The sequence below is a fragment of the Hylaeus volcanicus genome, chromosome 7 (genome assembly GCF_026283585.1).
Source record: "Hylaeus volcanicus isolate JK05 chromosome 7, UHH_iyHylVolc1.0_haploid, whole genome shotgun sequence".
Lineage (NCBI taxonomy): Eukaryota > Metazoa > Arthropoda > Insecta > Hymenoptera > Colletidae > Hylaeus > Hylaeus volcanicus.
In genome coordinates, this window is record NC_071982.1 from 8,683,726 (window position 1) to 8,693,877 (window position 10,152).

The window sequence follows — 10,152 nt, forward strand, 5'->3', positions numbered from 1 at the left end:
TTTTTCCCGAGGAGTGCCCGCCAAACAACTATGTATTTAAAACCGAAAAACGGATAGAGAGAAAGTGAATTTTTTTAAAATTGTCACAATGTAAAGTTTGACCTAATTTTTCACTTATTAAACCTACGTACTAGATTTTGATTTTGCATCATGGAGGTGGAAAAGTTAACGCTGTTTCGAATGATGTACTGATTTTTAAATGTGCACTGTAATTTAGTGGAGTTATAGCCGTTTAAAGAGTGTCAAGTCTAAAACACAGAAAAAAAATTAAAAGTGAAAATACTCGAGAATAAGGCGACACACAGAAAATGTCTAAAAGTAATTTTTTGTTGGAAATTTGTTGTAGAATTGACACCCTGCGTATGTCCGGACTTATACGTAGACACCCTGTATGTATTAAAGAATTTCACAAACACGTTGTGCGTATTGCATTCGACACGATCCACGACCCAACAACTATTAATCAACGAGCATTGTTGTTCCCTTTTAAATTCAGCGAAACTGGAGAGGCGACCGTTCGTCCCGCTTAATAACCGTGTAACGGCGAAACATTTGCATCCGTGGTATCTCGAACATTGCGGACCTTTTTATTCGCGGTATCGTCGAGCGTTGTCGTGGCGGCTTTGTTAAAGCCGTCGTTGTGCCACGACCTTCGTAGATGGCTACATAAATCCGGGACTTATTGAGTCGCATAGTTAAGTACAGGCGGTTAAAACAATTAGCCGCGCTTAACGGTGCTGCAGTAGCCGCGGTGTAAACAGCCCTCAGCAGTAATTCTGTTATCAGCGCTCGGCGAGCATTCATAGACTTAACGGAGCTTATTTCCCTCGTCCCCTCCTTGCTCACTTACCCCCCCCCCCCCCCGGCTACACTCTCATTCGCTCCTCTGTCTTGCAAAGTTGAATTAGTAACCAGCTTCTTGATACACGAAGCACATCAATTTCAATGCGACGACGAAGCCAGCTTTGCAAAGACTGAGGTTTCCGTCACGCTGAAACGAATATATAATTTCCCTGTACTGTAGGGAAACTTTCGATAAATGCCCCCCTTTTTCTTCCCTGTTCTTAAACCCCGCGGGAGCACTTTTGCCTTTTACATTAACGATAACACTCGTTGCGGGCATTCCCTGTTCTTGATACGTGAATAACGTCGCATGCGAGCTCGAAGAATATTCCATCGTGGACGTGAAGTACCTACTGAATTCTGGTACAGTGAGGTAATTTCTTGCAAAAACATTTCAGAGAATTATGCGAAATGTCAAGGACCATCTCGACTGGCTGTGTAGATCTCTGGAAATGATGCTGAACGAGTACTTGACAGTGTGTTTATATGACTGTGAGGGTTAAACTCTTTTTTTCTTATAGGGTTCCTCGTCCTAAATACAAATCTGAAAGTGAAATTGCTTCATCACCCTTACTTTTCGAGAAATTCGAGATTTTGTAAATACGGTCGATTTTGAGAGAAAACGTAGTACTACTTGAAAACTACGAACGCTAGAAAGTTCCATTTAGTCTTAAAAGATAGAGGAGTGTTTTCTAAATATGAAAACATATTCCTTTATAATTATCTGCTCTTTTGAATGCCTGTAAATGAACATCGAAGTTCAAAAAGTTGGCGACGTGAGTACTTTTCACGAAATACTTTTGTACTTTTATGAAAAGTTATTCGTCTAGGTCGAATTTACTCCAACATTTGCCGCGGGTGGATTTCTCTTCAGAAATGTTTGCAGAATCCGATAACGTAGTGTAAATTCGACCTTCGGTGTTCATTTACAGGCATTCAAAGGAGCAGATAATTCTAAAGGAATATGTCGTCATATTCAGAAAACACTCTTCTATCTTTTAAGACTAAATAGAACTTTCTAGCGTTCGTAGTTTTTAAGTAGTACTATGTTTTCTCTCAAAATCAACCGTATTTACAAAATCTCGAATTTCTCGAAAAGTAAGGGTGATGGAGCAATTTCACTTTCAGATTTGTATTTAGGACGAGAAACCCTATAAGAATCACCTTGTGGATATCGCGGAATTTAAGAAAAGTTTAAATTTGTTGGACAGTGTTATTGATCGATAGTTGCTGCTCGGCGAAAGGCCCTACAGCCTTGGTATCGGTACTGATTCGGGGAGAGAGTTAAGGGGATAGACACGGGTAATGCAGCGCTCTGTAATCCGACAAAATCTGGCCCGAAATATGGGTTTGCTTTGCCCACAGATTTTGTCCTTATATGAGCATTTTTTGGAGCTCAATGAGGGCTCATTCGAAAGAGGAAGGTCCAAGGAATGGCGCTCTGGTCGTGGTTGAACGATATTGTGTCGATATTTAATAATATGAGCGTCCAAAGTCGAGCAAAAATCGAGCAAAATACATCCGCAGAATAGTTGGATTTTTAGGTTACTAAAAGGATTTTGTGACTCGAACGACGACCAGAGCGCCATTCCTTGGACCTTCCTCTTTCGAATGAGCCCTCATCGAGCCAAAAATATGCTCATATAAGGACAAAATTTCTGGGCAAAACATTGCATTCCCAAAAACGAGATTCCGTCATTTTGACGATAATACAGAGCAAGTGACGTCACAAATTTAGTTCAGACAATCGATAGATGGCGCTTACTGAGGACGACTGCTAACGTGATGTCGATACAATTGCGGTGTTGCCGTTCTCACAACAGCGTCTCTCTACACTGTTGCCATTTCACTGAGGTCGAAATCGCGCTTAGCATCCCGATCCCGTATCCTTACATTTGCCAACGTCGACTCTCAGTCTCTCTTCCTTCTTCATCGAACTGTTTCTTTCTACTTTCGTCGTCGCTTCGAAACTCTAGCTTTGCGCTGGACGAGGTTCGATACTGGTAGGAGTCACTTATATATTTTTTACTTTTTTTTCCGTTTGTACCTTGTTTTGTTATGGAAACTACCTTTTTATATATTAAGATTATTTTCATACAATATTGTGCAATTGTTATGTTTTTTATCGCTTTGAAAAAGAAGTCATGATGTGAAAGGAGTTTTTACAAGCTTTTATAAAAACTTACGTCCTTATAGTTTGTAAATAACAATTTAATTATATTAAATAAACATTGCACAACTTCTTTCTTTTTTTTCTTCCTTCTTTCTTTTGACTTCTTTTTCAATGCGATAAAAAACATAAAAATTGTACAATATTGTATAAAAATAATCTTAATATATACAAATGTAGTTTCCATAACAAAACATGGTACAAACGGAAGAAAAAGTAAAAAAAAAAGTGACTTCTACCGGGATCGAACCGCTTCCAGCGCAAAAGATCGTCTTCGCAACATGGCACTCTATCGACTGTACACTGCTTCTATAATACCTCCGACTCTTATACGGTTAACACTCGTCAATCGAAATTTAGTTATTTTTAAAAATTTATTTCTCGAAAACGAAAGAGAGTCGCGCCTTCTCACTTGCAGAGATTGTCCTACATACCATTCTTTACATGTGAACAAAATTTGATTAAATAATTCGGAGGACACTAGGCGATGTCTCCTTGCAAGCTATGTGAATGTGGGACCTGACTTAAAAAATTAACTTTTTTTACGGAAAGTTATAGTATTTCGTTTGTAGTTTCATCAATTGATAAATGAAAAAAAATTGTAACATCCTAATACTAAAATCGAAACGAAAGACTATCATTTTCCGTAAAAAAAAAGTTAATTTTTTGGCAGTTGGGTGTCAGGTTCATATAGCCTAGTAGCACAAAAGATTGAATACATATTCATCCAATAAAAGAGATCGAATCTCATTTTAATATTTAAATATACATACGATGTTTATTCTAGATTTAGAAAAAAATATTTTTTTTTAAGTATAAAATGAATATCTATTCAATATTTAGAATGGAATATTTTGTCCCAAATATAAAATACATATTTATTTGATATTCAAATTCCCACCGACATAAAAAAAATTAAAATAACTTGTTTTAATTGAATTCAATCACAAGAAATAAAGTAATAAAAGTAAAATCTATGAATAAATGAAACACAATATAAAATTGATTTAATTTTTTTTTGAATCTCTTAATTTTCAAGATTTATTCAACATCGCCCGAATATTCAATACGCATCTTCTAAACATAAATTTCACATTATCCGAATATTTTTAAACGCTTCTTTTAAAATATTTATGGGAAATAGGAAATATTAATAATGGATTTTTCAGGATATGTAGGTATCAGTTTTTATAATCAATTAGTATCAACTCAAAAAGTAATTTGTATTAAACTTCTTTATTTTTATAAATGAAATCAGGGTGTACATAGATATGCGGCAGCGGAGGAAAAGTAGATGGAGCTGCTCGTTATTGCCATACAGTATAGTTTGTTCTCAACAACATATATTGTCTACTTCTTCCTTGAGTGATTCTGAATGCTCCGCGTAGTAATTTTAAAGTGATTTAAACGGGGAGTACGTTGATAGTCCAAGCGTAAAAAGTTAATTGTACATTTTAATTGTCCGAAATGTGTTTACGTTATAATAGTTGCAATAAACAATGTATAAAATTAGGTTGAGACGATACCGGATCTCTTGAACTCTCACGCTGTACACCTTAGTTTCATCTGTAAGAATAAATAAGTTTAACAATAAGTACTTTTTGAATTTATACTACTTTAATGTAAAAACTGATACCTACAATTCCTGATGAATCCACTATTAGTTTCCTATTTCTCCTAAATATTGCAATGGTACTGACTCCTTTATTGTCATAGAATCTACAATAATAAGTTAGAATGAATTACAATCAATCTGCATGCAATAAACATGTAAATGTACATGATTTACTTATCTTTATGCTTACACTGCAAAAACCTGCTTCCTTTCCTTTCCTGATAGAGCACGATTTTCACCATTGATAGTAGTCACTAAAAATAATTCAAATAAATTCATAGATACAATAACAAGTACTTTTCCACTTGAATGTAAAAATTGATACCTACATTTTCTGAAGACTCCATTATTAGTGTTGACTATTTCTGAGAAATATTTTGTTGCAACGGCACTGACCCCTTTCGATTGCAGTTACTGGTTGTAGAACCTGTGGTAAAAAGTTAGAACAAGTTGTAATAACTCAGTATGCAATAAACATGTTAATATATATGTGTTAGTTATATATTAGCATGCATGCTTTGAAAGACTTACTTTCTTTCCTTTCTTCCTTTCCTTACTTCAATTAATACAATTATTTCCATCGGACGACAAATACATGTCTTGAAGTATCATGCTGTACACTCTGGTTTCATCTATAAAAATAAAGAAGTTTAATACAGATTACTTTTTGAGTTTATACTAATTGAATGTAAAAACTGATACCTACGTATCCTGAAGAACCCATTACGAGTGTTTCCTATCTCTGATAAATATTTTGTTGCAGTATCGCTGACCCCTTTCGATTATAGTTTCTGGTCATAGAACCTGTCAGAAAAAGTTAGAACATGTCACAAATTGTAATCAACTTGTATACAATAAGACTGTAAATGTGTGTATGTTAGTTACTTATCTGTATCCAAGCATTTCGAATACTTGCTTTCTTTCCTTGCTTCATACAGCTTGGTTTTCGTCTTTGATACTAGTCAGTGGAAATAAATGAAGCAAATTTCTAGATAAACGAAAAACTGAAGATTATTTTCAATTAATCCAATTATTTCCATAACAAAAGTATAAGTGTCATACTTACACTTTTATACATGTCATTTTCCATTGAACTGAAAGAATAGCTGCAACTAAAAATTACTAATAGGAAAGTTTGAAGAGACCCACCACCACCTCCGTCATAGACGGTCCTCTTCACTTTCCATATGTACATTTTACATATTTCCGTACTTACCGGTCTGGAACATTGCTTATTTCACAGCTTTATGGATTCGCTGATGCACACGCCGGTGCATATGTACATTATTTTATACAGCTTTTGGATTCGCTGATGCACACGCCGATGCATATGTACATTTTTATATAGATTTTCATTTGGTACTCGTAGATGCTCCTCCTGTTTTTACATACGGAGGTTCTCTAATCGGCTGGTGTCGATTAAATCTGCTATCTACGATCTCTGGCAACATGGAATCCTCATAAAACTTCTTGAGTTTTTCCTCCATCTGTGTTGCCCAGAATTGATCATTTCTTGATACTTTTATAATTTTTACTCCTTTCGGCGTCCATAAACTAAATAGACAATATTGTCTATATGTTATGTGCAGCTGTCCTTGCACTTGATAATAATAATGGTGATTTGTATTGAGCTCATCACCTCGAAAGATACGCCGTATCGCAGGTAACTGCTGTATTGCTTCAGCAGGCGATAAATCCTTGGCCGATTCCGGGCACTTTACTTCGACGATGGTATCATCGTCTACGATGCCATCAGGAGTTGCACTTAAATAAGGCACAACGGCATCGATGAAGAGGCCACATGGTCGAATATGAATTCCTAATTCGTCTTCCAGTTGTCTCAAGGCGTTTGCCCCGTTCTCCCTTCCGTATTGTAGGCAACGTAGATTCGGTATTTTCGGATACATTATACTTTTCAAAATATTTGCTCGCGGTGTATCTTTTCGTAATCGGCATATCTTGCCGAAATTGGATGCGCTTTCCGCTTGATCGCGAGTTTCTGCTTCTATCGTGTGCCGTATCGTTTGCCACTCATGGAGTATATCCATGTGCCTTTTATACTCGACAGAATATACAGTATCTTCCATATCGGGTTTGTCTGCGTTGGGGCCGTAATCCTGGTCGCAAGATTGTTGCTTATTTTTTAAGTGGGATATTTTGGCTTCTTTTTTATATTTCTTTGCCATATCTGCTGTACGTTTCCGACATTCTTCCATTTTCCTTACGATGGTTGTCGGTTCTTTGTCCATTGCCATACTCAATTTGCTGTACGTCTCTTTCGTGTTGAATTGGACGACAGCAGCGTTGACTCTGCCCTGATACGAGCCTCTCCGTCCAAAATTTATTCTTTTACCTCCGATAAATTTGGCAATGATATTATTAAAGCTTTCAACAGCATTATTATTCAGACCGTACAGCAAACTTTCAGCTTTAGCGAAAAGTGGCTGCATCGCTTCTTCGATATTTTGATATATACCGGCTTCTTTCAACTTTGGAACATAATTCACTCTTTCGGGGTCAGAGTATTTCTTACAAAAGTATGCTAACTTCTGACAGTCCTTGTGCTCCCCGGAAACGTGACTCGGAACATTTTTCATATCTTCTTTCAAATTTTGCATTTGTTCAACGAGTCTTAATTTTTCTTTTGATCGGTATTCTGCAGCTTTCTTGATACCTGTACGTAGGCGTATAGCATTCTGCTGTACGATAGCTCTTAACTCCTTGTGGCGGCCTTTTGTTACAATATCGGTAATTTTTCTACCGAAATTGCGAAGCAGGTGATTGGTGCATTCTATTTTTCGTACACGCACCATGTACTTTTCATATGGATCATTGTCCAATATCTTCTTGTACATGCTGGTATCGCCATCGGCAACAAGTATAGAGTAGATGAGGCCGTGCATTTCTATGCTGCACTTGAATCCTTCCACAATAGCGGCACTTTCCATCCCAGTCGAATTCTGGTTACGACCCCAGTTTTTAAAGCATCGATGCTCGCGTGCTTCTTCCATGTTCTTCGCCGCTCTTTGGCAAATCAGGCAAAATTTATTTTTCACGCTGATATATAATACTTTTTTCGTGTGGTATCCCACAATGGCTCCTACCCCAGAAAGGGAATTGTAATCACCTCCGCGGTATGACCTCTTCATCCAGCTGCCATCCGCGATAACTGATATCCACGGTATATCAGTTCCTGGAAGTACATATATCGCCCCTTGCTGTGGCTAATTCTTGTTCCTCTCTTCCTGCATCTTCCATTTCGCGTTGTGCGGCCACTTCGAAGGCATCGATTATGTCATTCTGACATTTCTCATATATTCTTTTCGTCATGCAGGACACGTCCATGGCAGACATTACTTCTTCCAGTTGATTGTATCCGCCGCCCGTCACCATTGTTGCGGAAACAGCGGCGTGGTTGATATCCATGATTCTGCTGAAGACAGGATATACGCTCCACGTGATTACACATTCGGCATTGAACATTGTACGTTTTTTCCAATCCATACTGTTGACATCCAATTATGTCAAAATGTTCAATACCGCAGCCTATAGTCGAATGATTTTGCAAATTTTTTATTTGTTCGAAAACATACGCAAAATCAGCGAAGTCTATACCTCTGGATATTGAATTGTTCGACTGTTGTGGTTCCGCTCGCTCTACCACATAGTTACAGTCGTAATTCATCGAATTTCCGATATCTTCATTCATTTCTTCCTCGATGTCTATTACGGAAGATCTTTCACAGCTGACTACCAGGTTATTACCTTCCGTCACTGGTGTCGTTCTTTCTTCGTCGCTTTTGTTTACATCCATCTTTTCGTTTTCCTCGAAATCTACTTCTTCTATAATTTCTTGAGTAATTTCAATATCTCCGACAGTTTTTACTTCTTCATGTCCTGCCATAGCAAGACCTTCATCCTCTTGGAATATTTGGTACGAAGTACCTGCTTCCTCCGCGGTACTTCGACTTATCGTGAGGCACGCTGCTTTTTTTAATTGCCGGCTATACGAAAAGAATGAATAATTATAATTAATTATATGCGGGGCATACATAAATGTAAGAAAAATGTATTATACAAATGTACGAAGACGACAGAAATTCGACAATAATAAAATTAACGGAATTGCATGAAAAATAGAAGTGCACAATCAGAAGCCATCTGAGTTGGAAATAGTCTGATTTACGTGACATTCGGTATCATTTTAATCTAGAAAACACCAGAAAATTCTTTGGTGACATCTTTTCCATTGATTCAATGAAGGCCACAGAATTTTGTGAACAATTGATGGGGCACCGGCGTCGCGGCCGTAGGCAGCCGAGCAAACTCAGGTATGGCGCTTAGCGGACAACAAAGGATAGCGGGCAGAGTACCAAAAATATATCAGTCGTTTGATATTTTTCATGACAGCCTCATGGAAATACCATCAATGGATTCCTGGTGTCATTCCGATTAAAATGATACCTCACTTCAGGTACATCGGATTATCTGTAGTAAAATTCTCTTTTGATTATGCAATTACATTGTGGATGTGATTTCGTCATTTATTGAACAAATCACATCATGTTTGGTATCATTTTTACAATCACATCATTTTGGTATACATTTGACAAAGAAAAACCCAAAATATTTAGACATTTGAGAAAAAAGAGGATAGAGTCCCATTTGTCTCCTTTACGGGCCAAGTTTGAAAGATACGGTCACTTTCAAATTGGCCGAATGAAAACGTATTCCATGTATCCTACATATATCGTTTGAAGTGCCCGATACGCAATTATTTTGATGCGGTTCGAAATATACAGTGGGTAAAAAAAGTCTGCGTACAACATAAGTAACTCATACTTTTTCAATGTTATAATCTACTATAAATTGAAAATGTGCAAAGGTACGAGACCATTATTGAGAGCACCAAAAATTGCCCTTCTAAAGAGAAAAATTTCTATTTAACCATTTATAGTTAACTGTAAATGTATTAGGCAATACTACCTAGAGACAGTATATAAGAAAATGCATTTTCGATTCTTAATTAGTTCTAAAGCAGCCGTGCAGATTTTACATCAAGAAAACACATTGTAAATGAAATTGCAAACACTAGTAATAAAACTGTTACGGCGTAAACTGTACACTGAAATGTGCTAAAAAAAACCATATTATCATGAATGTGCTACAAAGCGTAAGGACATAAAATACGGACATAAAAATACAGAATGTAGTTTAAAACCAACGGAAAAACGCGAAAATTCGTATCAATTAAGCGAAGCAATGACTACGATCGCGTATAATACGGAACCGGTTAAAAAGTCGAGCGTATGGTGCCTCGATAGCGGCGCGATGAGGCATATGTGTAACGAAAGAAGCAAATTTGAGATTGTAAATAATGAAGAGCAATATAAAGTTTATACAGCCGCTGATCAATGTGTGGAATCAATCGGTATAGGTAACGTAAATTTAAATGCGAAAATAGGTAGATGCTCGCCAAAATCTATCAAATTAGAGAATACATTGTATGTACCAGGTTTACGGA

General features: G+C 37.0%; 2 protein-coding genes across 2 annotated transcripts in view; both read right to left on the bottom strand.

Annotated features, from left to right (window-relative positions):
• Window positions 1-4,321: 4,321 nt before the first annotated feature.
• Window positions 4,322-7,181, bottom strand: LOC128879304 (uncharacterized). Its single transcript, XM_054128313.1, has 8 exons — window positions 5,695-7,181; window positions 5,514-5,616; window positions 5,335-5,432; window positions 5,160-5,260; window positions 4,958-5,055; window positions 4,819-4,882; window positions 4,654-4,732; window positions 4,322-4,579 (listed from the first exon to the last, which is right to left on the bottom strand). Exon 1 carries the CDS (start codon window positions 7,076-7,078, stop codon window positions 5,981-5,983), a length of 1,098 nt encoding a protein of 365 aa, XP_053984288.1. The 5' UTR covers window positions 7,079-7,181; the 3' UTR covers window positions 4,322-4,579; window positions 4,654-4,732; window positions 4,819-4,882; window positions 4,958-5,055; window positions 5,160-5,260; window positions 5,335-5,432; window positions 5,514-5,616; window positions 5,695-5,980.
• Window positions 7,182-7,315: 134 nt separating this feature from the next.
• The window catches only part of LOC128879305 (uncharacterized), an 11,281-nt gene continuing 8,444 nt past the window's right edge, over window positions 7,316-10,152 (bottom strand). Inside the window, exon 2 of the mRNA XM_054128315.1 lies at window positions 7,316-8,632. Coding sequence (XP_053984290.1) covers window positions 7,939-8,532 — 594 coding nt within the window. The 5' untranslated portion in view covers window positions 8,533-8,632 and the 3' untranslated portion in view covers window positions 7,316-7,938. The remainder of the gene's footprint in view (window positions 8,633-10,152) is intronic.

What these genes read in the sequence shown, in the direction of transcription:
- LOC128879304 (XM_054128313.1), bottom strand. Translation starts at nt 7,078, where the DNA reads ATGCAGCCACTTTTCGCTAAAGCTGAAAGTTTGCTGTACGGTCTGAAT.